Source organism: Pholis gunnellus (genome assembly GCF_910591455.1).
Source record: "Pholis gunnellus genome assembly, chromosome: 17".
NCBI lineage: Eukaryota > Metazoa > Chordata > Actinopteri > Perciformes > Pholidae > Pholis > Pholis gunnellus.
This window is the reverse complement of record NC_136544.1, coordinates 18538345-18553846: the sequence shown is the minus strand read 5'-3', so window position 1 is coordinate 18553846 and position 15502 is coordinate 18538345. Positions and strand designations below refer to the sequence as shown.

Genomic DNA, 15502 nt, shown 5'->3' with positions numbered 1-15502 from the left:
GTGTGTATATGAAGGCTCTGTCGTCATTGCCACAGCAGTGATGTCCTGCTTCACGCTCTCAGTAACCATCAGTCACATATATCCATCTCTCTACATTCACTTTACTGGGAGATGCAGGTGGTTAAAAGAGGATTCTTTCCATCACATTCGCAGATGAAATGACTCAGGAAGCCATATCATTTGACACCTTAAATGCATCTTGGAAGAACTTTGTGTGTGACATGAAATTGGTCCAACAACGGCAGATGATGATCCTCCGGAATCCCTTTTGAAGCAAAAGTCTTAAGATGAGTCACAACTCAGCAACTGTGCTTGCTTTCAATGCCAGCACTCAGACTTAAGGAGTCTGTGTGTTTTCATCCTTCCCCAAACGGGAGCTATCTCGTTTTGGAAAGGAGCACTTTCAATTTCAAATATTGAACGTCATCCCTTGTGTTCACTGTTGGCTGCAGAGTTCTGATCTAAGAAATGATGTTTATTCGGCTGTGTTCACAGTTATTTGCATAACTTGCTCCGGATAAAAGTGAATCTTGAAATGGAACGTGTATCCATAGTCCACACAGGTAGCGTTGGATAACATGATGACATACTGTTTATACCAACATATCTATTGCTTTATCTCTATTGCTAATCAATGAGAAGGGCTACATGGAAATACTGGAGTTTTACACGATCCTGTCTCCTAGAAATTAAGTTTTGTACAATAATTTTTCAAGCATATCTTAATTAATACACCACAACAATTATTGTTGTAATTGTTCGTTCTAGCCATACTAGCTGTAAAGAGCTCCCTTCCTAAAGCGATGGGAGGTGATTGGGACAAAGTGCTATGTGGCTTTCTGAGTTAGACACATTAAGTTGGGTATCTTCCAAAGGTCCTCTCCTTTTAGTACGATGCTGAGAGAGAAAACCCTTTCTGTGGACGCACAGAGGGAATTTCATACCAAAAGGACCACAACGTTGTAAAATAACTGCCTGATTTGAATGTCTCAAACTGCTAAAGCCCCAAAACCAGAGGCTGTCTGGAATGTTGTTCCCATCACGTGCATGGATATTGCATTAGAAAGGGATTTCTGTGCTGTCAGTGAAGGAACAATAACTATTTCAATGTACATGGGCATGTTCGTATTGTTGAAGATGTGATGAAGTAAAATGATTTGTCATGGTATTTATTTTTCAAGATAATTGCAAAATATCTTCTCACTTGATTTTCTGACTTTGCTATGGCCCGAAATATAGACCTACAGACTATAGAAGATCACCGCAGACATCCACCAAAACACGTGATCTACAGATGACACTTCAAAAAAGATATTCAGATTTCATAATACGGTTGAAATAGCTGATGGGCAGAAGCACCCAATCAGCTTTGAGAATGCTTGATAGCTATTTCAAAGTCTCTCTTCATGAACGTGTACAGTAAGCTGCTCTATGTAGATACAGTCAGGAGATAAATGAGCCTTTATAATTAAAAGTCCCCAAGTAACATTTAAATGTCAAGGAAAAGAGAGGAAGTTAAAGCTCCCTCTCTCTCTCTCTCTCTCTCTCTCTCTCTCTCTCTCTCTCTTTAGGCGTAGCAGGTTTTTAACCTCTCACGTGAAGCTGATGAGACTCTGGGCATGTGGCTGCTCATTACCCCAGTTGTGTGGGACTGGCAGGGCGGGAGGAAATAAGCTGCTGACGTTCACAACCCCTCACCTGGACAAGTTTCAGGCAGCAGGGAAAAAAGCAATTTATGAAATCTGCGTAAAGGTTGTGAAGTTATCGGCCCTACACCTCTGGCGGGGTTGAAGGAGTCGAGGTGGACCGCGTTCTTTGGCCCGGGTGTGTCCCCGAGAGGCAGCTGGAGGTGCCTGCACAAGCTGCCCGTTGAAAAACGGACAGCAGACCTCCAGCGGAGGGTTGTACATGGGACAATAGCCACAAATAGATACCGAGCACACCTGGATCCACACATTGGGGAGGAGTGTTGTTTCTGCTGTCAGACTGAGACCCTGGAGCACTTGTTCGTGTCCTCGGCTCTCAGCGCTCTTTGAACGTTTAAAGGGATGGTGTCAGGGTCTTGGAGAGGACTTTTCTTTCATTTTATTTATTTTCGGACCAAAATACTGCACACAAAAGAAGGCTGCCCACACACTGGTGAACCTTTTTGTCTGGTTCTGCCAAGTTGGCCATCTGGCTGACAACGGAAGAATCGGGCACAGCGTGCCGGTAGTGTGAGGATCCGGTGAAAGTTCTGTCGAGACAGTTAAAAAGCCCGACTCAGGGTGGAACACTGTACACATACCAGACGGTGGACCATTTACAGGCTTTCAGGGACAGATGGACTACTGGGAGCATGTTATGCTCAGTGGGTGCTGGTGGAGAACTTCTGAACATCATTGAGATTGATTGTTTATTTATTCTTTGGTGCTTTAATTTGGTTATTTGATTTATTGGAAGTTTTCTGTTTTCACTGCAAATAAATGTACTTTTAACCTCACACCTCTCTCTCTCCTCCCCTCTCTCTCCTCCCCTTCTCTCTACCTCTCTCTCCCTCCTCCTCTCTCTCTCTCTCCTCCCCCTTCTCTCCCTGTCCCTCGCTGGTAGTCACCGGCTCTCAGTGCGCTCAGAGGAGAAGGAGGAAGCGGAGAGAGAGGAGCTCAGCGGCTGCTCGTCTACTCAACTGAGGAACAAGATTACAGAAAATCAAACCACAAACAAACTACCGAAAGCTAACGATCAGCTGATCGCTTCACCGCAGGGGTTTTCCTCCACTCGGAACAACGCGCGAGAAGACACTTTGTGCCACCTCAGAGGCGCCGACAGCTTGCGTTAGTCAGGTAAAGTAAAATAAAAGACAGACAGACAGACAGCTGCACGGACAGACAGGTGGAGAATGGCAGACACGGCGACGGTGGCGGTGGCGGCGGCCGCTGCGTCCAACAGCGACGGGGAGGACGGACCCGGGGAGCCCATGCGGGGCTTCGCGCGCCAGGGCGCCCTCCGCCAGAAGAACGTGTTCGAGGTGAAGGACCACAAATTCATCGCGCGCTTCTTCAAGCAGCCCACCTTCTGCAGCCACTGCACCGACTTCATCTGGTGAGGAGCGGACACACGCACGCACGCACGGATGGATGGATGGATGGATGCATGGATGGATGGATGAGGGGGTTCACAGGAGAGCAGTTTGAAAGATGAATGTTTCAATCAAGCCGTTTGATTTGTATTGGTACACAAAGAGAATAATAATACATTATTTAAGTTTGGACATCAGTAAAATGTCAGGACAAACTGAGTTTAGTTCAAATGAGAAAAGTGGAGAGATAGATATATTGATATGAAAAAGACAAAATGGCTGTATAGTGTTTGATAGTGTTACATCATTAAGTTCCAGCAGGACTAAAGAAAGTGGGAGGGCTGCACTGGTTGCACAGATTCCTCAAAATAAACATTGATTTCAGCCTTATTCGTTGTTACTTGTTGATGCTATATATATATGTGTGTGTGTGTGTGTGTGTGTGTGTGTGTGTGTGTGTGTGTGTGTGTGTGTTTGGTAGAGATGGAGAGATAATGGGCTGCACCAGTAAGAAAGGAGCAGCTGCAGACCATCGTTTGATCTGGTTTGAAGTAGGCTGAGGAACTGAGAGAGGCTGAGCAGAAATGAAACAAAAACAGTGACCTGCTGTCACTTAAATAGTCTCACATTGGTCAAACACTGACAGGAGGTCAGCCTTCCTCCTCTCTTCATTTTCTCCTCTAAATCACCTGTGCAGACTTGTCACAGTGCAACCCACCTGGGTCTACCACACGGTGACTTAGCGCCACGTTAATAAATGAGTTTCCGGCTTTAGGTTGGCCTAATTTGTCCCGTTTATTATTATCTGTGCTGTGCACTATTCCCAAAATGGGTGTTATTTAACTCCTGTGATGGGCTTTTTAATTTGTGAATGGCTAAATGATTTGACCTAGAAGTCTGTCTGTGTGTGTGTGTGTGTGTGTGTGTTTTCATGGGAATCTAATGACATGGTCTCACTGGTTGTATATACTAAACAGAGGAACACTGTGTAATTGCTTGACCTGTTTCTCAAACCGTCTCTCCGTCCATCTATCCGGGTCAATAAGCGTAATGAAAAGAGCAATGAGCGCAATGAGTGGTTTCAAACCTTTAGAGATGATCTATTTGTAGCCACAATATGAACACGAGCAGGGCTGAATGTGTGTTAATGCAACAGTGTGTGCGTGCGTGCGTGCGTGCGTGCGTGCGTGCGTGCGTGCGTGTGTGTGTGTGTGTGTGTGTGTGTGTGTGTGTGTGTGCAGGTATCACAGCATTCCCCAATCCATGCACTAGGTGTGGTTGACCATTGTGCCCTGGGGCAGATGCAGCCCTGCCTTACAGAGCAGTATGTGTGTTGACCTTAGTACATGTATTCTACAGTTAACAATAATCCAATGGCCTTGCTGCTTGCATACTTCAGTGTGTGTGTGTGTGTGTTTATATTTGTGCTCCTTTGGATGGAAATCTGTAGCACTGCACACAAATGGCAGACAGTATTTGACATTCACTTCTACGCAAATATCTCAAGGCAAAGAGAGAGAGAGAGAGAGAGAGAGAGAGGGTGTCAGGATTCATTTTCCGAGTTCCTCGTTTGTGTGCGTGTGTGCGTGAGAGTAGTGTGCGTGCGTACACACGTCTGTGCCTGTATATTGTTCAACCTGTTTTCTGTGTATGTTCTCTCTACAGGGGTTTTGGCAAGCAGGGATTCCAGTGTCAAGGTAGGTGGATTAAACACACGCGCACACTCACACTTGCACACATTAGGTGGTGCTCCATTGCTTAAAGTCCAGTTTTTTTTATATATTCATTCATCCCCCCCCCCCCCCCCCCCCCCCGCAAAATTACTCTAAATTTGGTCCGAGAGAAGTCTAGAAGAGGCGCATGTGGGCGTGCTTTCAGAGCCTTCAGAGGACACGCCCCACCAGCAGAGAATATTTTTTTGAAACCTAATTTTATATACTTTGGCTGAGTGGTTAATACCACACTTTTCTGTGGTGTGACAAACACATATTTATATTTGCTTTGCTCAGACTTTATTGACTGGCGGTTTACTCTGTCGTCACTACTTTCTGTTTCTCATTTTCTGTCTCTTTAGTTCTCTCGTTCAATCTTCATCACCTTTTTTTAGTCTCCTCTCCGCCTCACCTTTGTCGTTTCCTTCCACTACCTGCTTCCTTTTCTCCTGTCTCCCTATTTATTTACCTTTACTTCCTTCCCTTTACCTTCTCTAGTGACTCATTTATCTTCTGTGTTCTCTATTTGTCTCTTCCTTTCCAGAGTGCAAGTGACTGCAAGTTCTGAGCTCTTGTATCTGATACAAAAGTCACAAATTCTTAAAACATTTAGCACAAAAACATGCAAAAACATTGCAGTTTAAAATAGTCCTGAGGTTTGATACAAACACCAGCCTGGGAGTAAAATGGTACTGATGAGAAGAAAGAATGGACAACTGCTTTCCTTCATATTTAAATATATGTGAGATGAGTTAGCGTTAAATACTAGAAACTTATTCTCTCCTCTTTTTTGTTAAAGATAAGGACAGCTGAAGATAAGTGCAGCGGTGGATTTAGCTTTTCAGATGAATAGAGCCATTAAAGATCAGTGGAACGAGTCTGTGTGGGAAAGGTGCAACAGAGGCAAGTCTGGAAGTGGAGGCAGGACTTTATTCATAGTAGAGCAAACTGTAGGCGTAGTTTTAAGGTATTGATAGTTGGAAGGTGACCAAGGAGCTGAGTCAGCATGAAAACGCGGCTGTATTATCAAAAAAGTAGGAAGAGCACATGTGTTAACATTGACGATGGCTCTGTTCCATCCCCACTGTTGTGGCTCACACACAAGTCCCAGTAATGGAAATCAGCCATCAGGAATTCTCTGCTTTTTTTTCTTTCAAAATATCTTTCAAAACGGCCACTTTAAGAGACAAGCGAGACAAAAAAACAAAGCTCAGAATTAGGCTGCAGCTCGAGGCTGAAGTGCGTTCACGTTGGATCAGTTCATCAATAGAGAGGCAGCGTTTTCAGTCTGTGGCTGGATTCATCTGCTCAGAAGAAGACTGATGAAACTCACAGACTCTGCAGTAATTGAAGCCATTTATTAACACATCCTCACTGAGGAAGAGACCTTGATCTACTTTGCTTTCGTTCATTCACCGTCTCCTTAACTGTACAGCAGAGACGGACCCAGCGTCGTCTTTGTGGGCGTCGCCACAGGAAATGACATAAATTATCAGAGAAACGTATCCCGTCGACAAAAACATGTTTGTTTTTTTTGGTGTGGTTTTTTTTTAATCAATTTGCCTGAAATCCATGTCTTCTTCCACTTGTATTAACAGCCAACTGGATGTGTTCAAGGATTTTCATGTCTCCTAGCAACAGTGAAATATTCAAACCGTCTATATGCTGGAGGACGGCGCTGCTCAGCACAGCAGTGGGTTCGCTCATAATTGGCCCGTGTGTGTGTGCACGCAACGGGTCAATGGCGTCCTTTTTAGAGGAAGCATCCGCCGCACTGCAGGGCCCCTGGAGAGGAAGGGGCGTGGTCGCAGGTGTTTGGGGGGCACCTACTGTGTGTGTGTGTGTGTGTGTGTGTGTGTGTGTGAGAGAGACTTAGCAACACTTTGCACACACCTTTCATCAAGTGTGTGTGCATTTGCGAGCATGTACTGAGTTGCTCTCTGACTCATTTGTCCGTCTGGAGCAGAGTATCACTTCCCTAGAGCTCGGGGAGAAAGGGAATTCCTCTGCAAGGTCACACACACACACACACACACACGCTTAGAGTGACGTGAGATCAGTGTTTAGGTGTGCGTTGCCTCTTGGGTTTACATGGCTGTGTTTTTGTTTGAGAGTCACATAGTTTTCACACAACTGAATGGAGGATGTTGGTGTGTATGCAGTGTGATGTATTCATATCATTTAGATCTGGTTGATGTATTTGTGTTGTATTAATAATGCAAACAGAATGTGAGAGAAGTAGTGTTGATGTCCTGTGTGATGTCACGTCTTTCAATGAAAGGTCAAAGCGTCGGTCAGACCGGGCTGGTTGTGTAAACTACAGCTCGTCTGTTTCTTGTGACCTGAGTGGAGAAATCGGTGCCATAACGGTCTCACACCGTGTTTATTGATTGTTTGTTCGCTCGCTACCTGAAGCCAATCACGCTGAAGTGATCTTATCTTCTCTCTTTGCTTTTCTGATCACCTGATAATTGTACCATCTAAAGGCTTTGAAGCGATGCTTTGTTAAAGTGTCGTTCATCCAGAAGTGAGAGATGATTTGAGCAGCTGTTGATGGATATTGCTCAGTAAAACTGGCCCGTTGGCCCGTTTCGTTGTAGATGAGCGGGAAACGATTCATAGATTCAACAAAGTTAAGCTTCATGAGCGTTTTTTAACATTGTGACATTAGTTCCTCTTGGTCGTCATTCTGCCTTGTCATGATAGAAAAAAAAGGAAGTTGGAAGTGCCTTTACTCCATCAAGTATTTTTAGTTGCTTTTTGTAAATAGATTATGAAAAAATGATCACTTTGTGCCCACTGTTTAGTGGACCGTGCTGCACATTGCTGCGTAGCTAAGTCTGTAAGACTCTCGTCATGAAGTCAAACGTCTGATTTGTTGTTCGGTGTCGGGTGGGTCGGGGGGGGGGGGGGGGGGGGCGAGCGGCCGCGTTTCACAAAGCCGACACTTTGTGGTAGCACGTCTACCCAGAAAGGATGTGGTGCTGTGGAGAGATGGCAGTTCATGCATACGACTTCCATTTCCTTCCTGAACGAACATAAACGTTAGATCGTCTGTTTGATCTCCGCACTTTCCATCACACGCCAATCGATATCTGCTGTTAACAGAGAACATGGAAAGTACAGTAGCACTCTGCTGCCCGTCTGCATGCCCAGTATCTGTCCACTCTATTGCCAGCTGTCCACAGACTCTAAACAACCACATCTGAAGAACTAGGAGGTGACTTTTAGATGTTAAACATGTAGAATTATCTTTTATTGATGCAAATGATATTGTCACTCTTTTCACTCTTTATTTTCCTCTCTGCTCTTTCATTGTGAAACCGATTGAATGCTTCACATGGAGAATCGAGTCTAACCCAGATGTTTGACTGGTGTTTTGCACAGTCTTACTGCAAATGCCAGCGCTGATGCTGGCTACATTCTGCACATTGTGTAAGTGTACACAGAGCTGCTAGTCGGAGCAGCTCACTGCCTCAGTGTTGTTGTAGCTGTAAACCATAAATGATGATGTGTCAGTGAGATTCTGCTGTTCTTGTTTTCCATACTGTCAAAAGGAGGTAGCAGATTATATACTGTGTATTGTGGCTTCTCTAAAAAATGTGAGTTTTGATAGTAACTTATACATCTTTGTGTTGTGAGTGAGTGAGTGTGTGTGTGTGTGTGTGTGTGTGTTTGAGTGTGCACGTGTTTCATGCTCAATTTAATGAGCTGGTGAGCCTTTATTTCCTTAATGGCTGTGTGCAGAGCCATGTGTGCTCTAATGCTTCCACGTGATTGGTTTTGTGTGTGTGTGTGTTCATGCATGCGTTCCTAAATGAGTGTGTTAATAATGAGTTGGGTTTCAGTGTGTAACAGGCTGTCAAGTGTCCTCCACTGTCTCCTCTCAGATTTGGGATAATGGACAAATTATCCCTTTTAGCGAGCATGAGAGAGACCGAGTGTGAGAAATGTGGCCGATATGGCAATAAGGAAGGAAGGGGGGGGGGTCAGACGGAGAAAACAATCTGCATGCATGAAAGTATGGAAAAGAAGGCATGTAGAGATGAGGAGGGAAGGAATCAAGGAAGATGAAGTGGGGGTGGAATTCATAGAGGGAGAGACAAAAAGGGGAGGGGGGAGGTGTGAGTGGGAAGGGTGTAGGACGGAGACGAGGATTACATGTGATTTCCTTGAAAGTTCCACTGGAAGCAGCTGATAGCAAGCGCAGGGAGGAACAGGAGGATGAAAGGCCTGTTACATGTCCTCGGAGAGCAACGACAGAAAAGTGGCGTTTCCTCTCTTGTTCTGTCACATGATGTAATGTGAAACATACTGTACGGTCTAAAGCAAGAGGACACGGGGCAGAGAGAGAGAGAGAGAGAAAAGAGGAGTTGATGAAGGATTGAGGAAGGATAAATTAGGGCAGCGATAGAAGAGCTGCACGCTCTGTAAATTCTCCATAATGTATTCAATCCAATTCTGTTGAGCATCCTAAATATAATCCTTTTATGTGAGGTCTTCTTGTGCATTCGATACCACGCTGTGCTGCTGGCGATGATGCCATCCAGACAAATGGCTGTACAGCCGGGCAGGATGTTTGATTTAAAAAAATATTCGATCGTGTTCGAGAGGAGACTGCACAAAACTCAAGTGATTTGTTCCTGTAGGCAGAGGACAGTTACGTATACTCTAAAAAAAAAAGAAAAAAGGAATAAATTAAACAAGGCAGATGGTTGAAAATGAATGAGAAAGGTACGCTGGAATGACACTCGAGCAGAGAGGTGGTGGGTGAGATGCTTCTCTGCCATGCAGAGGAGATAATGGACAAGGAAGACGAGGTAGAACACAGAGAGAGAGGAAGAGGGGGAGACTAAATGGAGGAGGCATGGAGGGTAGATTGCACCTAAAACAAGCTCATAAAGGTGTCGTTTGCCGCATCTATTGGCACTCTTCAGTAGGAAACATGTTTATTCTCATTAAAAGCTCTGTTCAGGAGTTGTATTCAAGCTTCCCTTTGACTCATGCCGTCTTTTGTGTTTTGGTTTAATTGGGTGTCTCTCACATTCACCAGCAACCATCAGCGAGCGCCGGGCACGGTGCCCACAGTTCCTCTGGATGTGGTTGATACGTTTTTGCGCCTTTTTCACGAGCACGCCGGGGTTCAAACGAGTTAGTCAACGCTTGCAAACACCTGTGTCTGTTGACGGTGGCGAACGCAGCTCAGGTGCTTCTGCTGCTCCGACCTGTGTGGGTGGGAGGTCTCCGGATCCAAAACCTGCCTCCTACACACACACACACACACACACACACTCACGTGTGCACATACGCATGCATGCACACGGATCACACACGCTCAAAAACAAAACGTTTGTTCGTGCACGAAAACATTAAACGCAGAAAAACTCACACACACACAACTGATGTTGAGGTGTATGACTGAGATCCTGAAGAAAAGCAAAATGGTAAAAACATCTGATTGTGTCATCCAGTCTGTAGTTTTTTTTCCACCTCCTCTGCGCTCTTTGTTTTCCCCGGTTTCTTGTGACCTACCTACCGCTCTCTCCTTTCTATCTCACTCCCTCTCTTTTCTCTCTCTTCCTCATCTTCTCCCCTCGTTGTCCATCTTTCTGTTCGTCCCCCTTTTCTCTGCGTCTTTTCCCATCTCGCCCAGTTATTCCCGCCTCTTGCCCTTCATTGTTCTTGTCTTTCCCTCTTTCTTTCTCCCTCCATGTTCATCTTAGTTCCCCCCTTCTCTCCTCTTTCCACCATTCCTCCAGCTCCCCGCTTCTCCCTCCACCTCACTCTCCATCTCCCCCTCTGTCTCTCTGGTGGCCGAGTGTTGGAAGCTGTGGGCTTTGATGCTTTTATAAATAGCCCAAGTGTTCCATTGAGAGTACTACCAAATGGGATGGAAAGATGGATGGATGGATGGATGGGGGAGTGGAGAGGGGGGTGGAGGAGGAGGAGGGAGGGCTGAGTACGTAGGTGTGAAGGGAGAACATAGAAAAGAGAAAAGGATTAAAAAGCATCAGAGACAGACAGAGGTGTTTATTGAGATAACAGAAAGCACCGAGCGGAGAATAAAGATGTGAAACTGTGCGGTCCTCAATCCTTTGGCCCTCAGAAATGCCTGTAGTTCAGGAGGCCGAAGGTCTCTAGATATTCCTAAAATAATAAGCTTTCTCCTGTTTATATGAAATGTATGCATACTGCATCAGAAATCTGACATTTGAAGCATTGGGAAGTAGAATTTTTGAAAGATTGGTTCCCCTTTTGTGCGGTCTTATCAAAATAATATACATTATTGAGATGATTTCTAGATTTAAGCTTAAATGTTCCAATTAAGAAACACTTAGTTGCTTAAAGTTCATAATTTGTCTCCACACTAGTAGGTCAGGGAAGCACTTAGAAGATGTAAGCCATGATTGTTTATTGTGAGTGATCTCTTGTTGTCTGCTGGTAAAAAGCTTTCATAGTGTCATTTTCCAATGAAATAATACGACCATGTCTGAACGGCCCTCAGGATGTCACCGGTTGACCACAGCGACGTGAAGACACGTCACGTCTACGTAGGTCATTTCAGAAGACCAAAGCATGTTCTGCTAATGTAAGAGCGGACTGTTTGACGTGTGCTTAATCAAGCCGGCTTATCAATAAGGAAAACGCATCACAGGTGTGAAATAGGGGATTTAGAAAGAATATTGTTTTCTACAGTTGAACTTGTGGAGTGTGAGACCCTTTTTCGTTAGCATGGCAATTTGTTTTTATTATCATAAGGTCTTCCTGCTGTTAAAGAGACGTCTGGTCTGTCAATAAACAGAACATGCTTATGATCTTTTAGAAGCTAAGTTTAACAAGTCTGCCGCCATGCTGGAGGTTCTGTGTGGCCGTACGGAGGCTCAGCAGGGCTTTGAGCTAAACGCTAACGTCACAGTGAACGTTCATACGTGCTGCTTTTTTTAGGACGTACAATGTTCACCGTCTTAGTTTAGTTACGTAGCATGCTAAGCACTGAACACAAAGCACAGCTGAGGCTGATGGGAATGTTGTAATAGATTGCAATTCAGTACATTTTTATGTATTTATTTGTTGCATCAGGAAAACACTGTTTTTAAGTCAAGCCTGATGTTTCTTTACACAAACTAGAATGACCCCCATCACACAGCCTATTTATTAAACCCTGACTTCAGACGATACCTAAAGCCCAGGTATCGGTATCTAAAAATAAATACGGTTTTGTTATGTCATGTGAATCCTCACAAAAGCGCCAAACCTTTCAAAATACTGTCGATGCTCTCTGTGAGTTCTTCAGGTCCGTCTCCTGATTATTACTTTTGTCAGTGAAGCATTGACCTCGCCCAAACACTTTTTCAAGGACTATATTTCCAGCGTTTTGAAGAGTTTGTGTTATATAACACCGCTGTGCGGTGTTTCATGCCACTGCAGCGCGTTCAACAGCTGTGATAGAGAGCCTCAGCCGCCTTATTGATGGGGCCGAAAATATTGCAGCATTACAGTGCATTGATTTTTCCTACGTTCCCCTGGTGCCTTTCAGACACAACAAACTTGCATCCTAAACTAGCTTGAGCTCACGGCACACAACATAATATGAATGGTATGTTTTTAGGTGGGAAGGCTGGTTCTGTTTATTTAGAAGTGGAGGAGACGCTGTTTTGTGTCGGTTCCACTGGAATCTATTCACAATGTTTTTACACCGTTTGAAGCTCCAGATTAGAGCGGTCGCTGAACGTAACGACGACGCGCCACAATTTGAAAAGAGGAATTCTATAAGTGCCCATTATAAGTCGATTGAATTAATTCAACGTTCATGTTTTCAGTTTGGACTACACATGCATGTGAACCGAGACTCTGACTTTGTTTATAGTAATAGTTTCCTGTCATTCTGCAGTAACACCCAGTGTGTTTCCTCTCATTACTGTTTCCTCTTCTGAGTCCAATGTGAAGGGTGCTAAAGAGCTGTCGTGTGTGTGTGTGTGTGTGTGTGTGTGTGTGTGTGTGTGTCTCTGTCAGTGTGTAAACACAAGTCTAATGTGAGTAACTGTGCATATGTCTGGAGGCCTCGTCAAGTATACTTGCTGTACATAGAAAAGTGAATGAGAACCCACATCAGGAGTTCTACCTGTTTCTGTTCATCAGCCATCAGTGACTATCTGATGTGCCTGTGTGTGTCTGTTTGTTATTCCACAGGTTTGTGTGTGTGTGTGTTTGTGTGTGTGTGTGTGTGTGTGTGTGTGTGTGTGTGTGTGTGTGACAAAGTCTAATTTTACTTGTCAGTGAGGGCCAACTCCTTTTGATCTGATCTACTTTGACACATCTGAAGACTCTGATCACTCAGTGTGTGTGTGTGTGTGTGTGTGTGTGTGTGTGTGTGTGTGTGTGTGTGTGTGTGTGTGTGTGTGTGTGTACTCACTTTCAGTTACATATTGACAGACTACCTCCTCCAGGGCTTGGTTGTCCTTGCTGCCTACATTTGCGGCAGTAGTACACCCGGTGACACCTCGGAGACATATCGGGACGGATCAGACGACCAATGTGGGTCAAGCCTCTCTGCCAACAAACCCAAAAAGTAGTCGAAAATATCCTCCCTTCAAAATATCCTGTAGCTAAATGTAAATTAGGACTTAATAAAACAACTTTGTCACATTTTAAATTGAATGAACTTGAAAACAAGACTTAAAAGCCTCCGGCCATGCTTTCCGCTCAACTCAGGCACAGCAGTGTTTTGAGCTAAATGCTAACAATGACAAAGCTAACATGATGATGTTCAGCAGGAGTACCATCGTCGTCGTCGTCTTTGAATGAGGTGTTTTCATGCTAATATTTGCTAATTAGCACTAAAGACAGAGTTCAGCTGAGGCTGATGGGAATGTGATCAGCTTTTGTGCACAAAGTGCTGAACAGGTTAAACTTCTGACCTGAGAATGTTACTATATATAAAATAAAGAGGTCACCAAAGAGATCACAATTCATCCTGGGTGGCAACATGAACAATTGTTTCTCTGTTTCTTACAAACCCCAGCCTGTAGCTGTCAGAGGCCTCTTTACCAGACAACCCTTAAAAAAGGCTTTTATATTATATTTGTCTGCCTCTGAGCCGTGGCCGGAGGCTTATGTGTTCGGCTGGTCCTTCCGTCCGACAAGCGACCTCTCGCAATTCTGCAAATACTGACTTTCCTCTCTGTCCACGGTTTCTGGAGTTCAGTCTCTCCGTGACTGTAACCAAGTAGCCCAGTTTCAGTTGTCATTTGTCCGATAGAGTTAACGAGTTTCTAGTTTTCCAAAGATCATGGTGTCACCAAATGTCAGCTCATTAAACCAATGTCTTGTCGGTTGCTGACGTCTTTTTGTTGTCTGTAACACATTAAAAGGTGCTACGTCCCTGTGGATCTGTACTCTGTCGATAGCTGCCTCCCTACATCACAGCGGTTGGTTCATGGTTCATTCTGTCTGTGGCTGGTGTTTTGGTGGCTACCAGCCTCTCCAGCGGGTAACCATCGAGTGTCTGACCTGGTGACTCAGTGGTAGGACTGAGATTTGAAGGTGCAATGCTGTTTTTGTTGCTTAGAGTAAAAAAAGCCCTGTGTGTTAACCCCTGCACTGGTCAAATACAGTGACTTTAGATGTAATTTATAATATAGAAAAGAAAAAAGAAGACAAATATACATACAGTGTAAATAGTGAACATACTGTACTAACAGGAGCAAAATGAGTTTGTTACATTTTGTTACTTGTGGTTTCATGACTACTTCATGTGGTTCAAGACCTTCACATGAAAGCTCACGTAAAACAGTGTTTCTGTCAGACGGATGTTGTATCTTGTCATACCTTTCATACCTCAACATCAGTTCTATCAAGCTTTGTGCATTAACATTGTGCAGCACAGTGGTAAAAACACATCATACTGCAGTGAAGAAGCCAAAGGTCTGTTTTTAACTCCGTTCCACCCACATCGCTCCCACCACAATAACATCTGCCCCGCTCCGCGCGTTCCTTCTTTAATTATTCTCTTTCCCACCACTTGTCTCCTTTTCGTTTTCACCGTCACGGGACCTTTGCCCCTCTTTGTATTTGGTTGTAATGGCGGCGATCTACCAATTGAACCTGAATCAGTTGCACTCTGGGCCAATTTGACTCTTGACGACGAGATTGAGCTCAATGTCTAAAACGTGAATCACGGCGTGTAGGTGGGATTGCTCACCTGGATTACTAACTGCTGGGGGAGAGATGCAGTTGTTGTGGGTTTGAAAAATGTACCGTGATATAATTTCTTGGACAAAAGGTCAGTCAGTCTCTTGGTGGACAACAGTTCACAGACTGAATACTGATGTTGAATCTGAAGTAACACCAAAACGTGTAGGGATGGGCGAGAAGTCTTCTGTCACGATTCAGCGTGTTTTCTGGTTATTCAATAAATAATGAAATAACCACATGGATTTGTATACTCCTGTGTGAATTTAATACTTGACGAATAAATTAAGAGCTTATGTGCAAAAATAATCTGATTATCTGAGTTGGTCTGTGCTCGTTATGATCAATTTAGACGACGTAATTGCATATCACAATATCTCGATATGTGATTTCCTCAAAATAAGATCGCATTGAAAGACGATCAAATATCAATAACATAAGGAATCGTCGCTCAGCCGTACCAAAATGAATATACAGTCACAGTTTCAAAGTGAACCCCGAACTCATACAAGGTTGAGCCGGTGCAGCTGTACAGCAATGA

At 44.2% G+C, this 15502-nt stretch overlaps 1 protein-coding gene across 1 annotated transcript in view; it reads left to right on the top strand.

Annotated features, from left to right (window-relative positions):
- The first annotated feature begins 2619 nt into the window (after positions 1 to 2619).
- LOC306709344 (protein kinase C beta type-like) overlaps positions 2620 to 15502 on the top strand; it is a 75383-nt gene continuing 62500 nt past the window's right edge. Inside the window, exons 1-2 of the mRNA XM_079177428.1 lie at positions 2620 to 3081; positions 4724 to 4755. Of these exons, the coding sequence (XP_079033554.1) occupies positions 2879 to 3081; positions 4724 to 4755 (235 nt within the window). The 5' untranslated portion in view covers positions 2620 to 2878. The remainder of the gene's footprint in view (positions 3082 to 4723; positions 4756 to 15502) is intronic.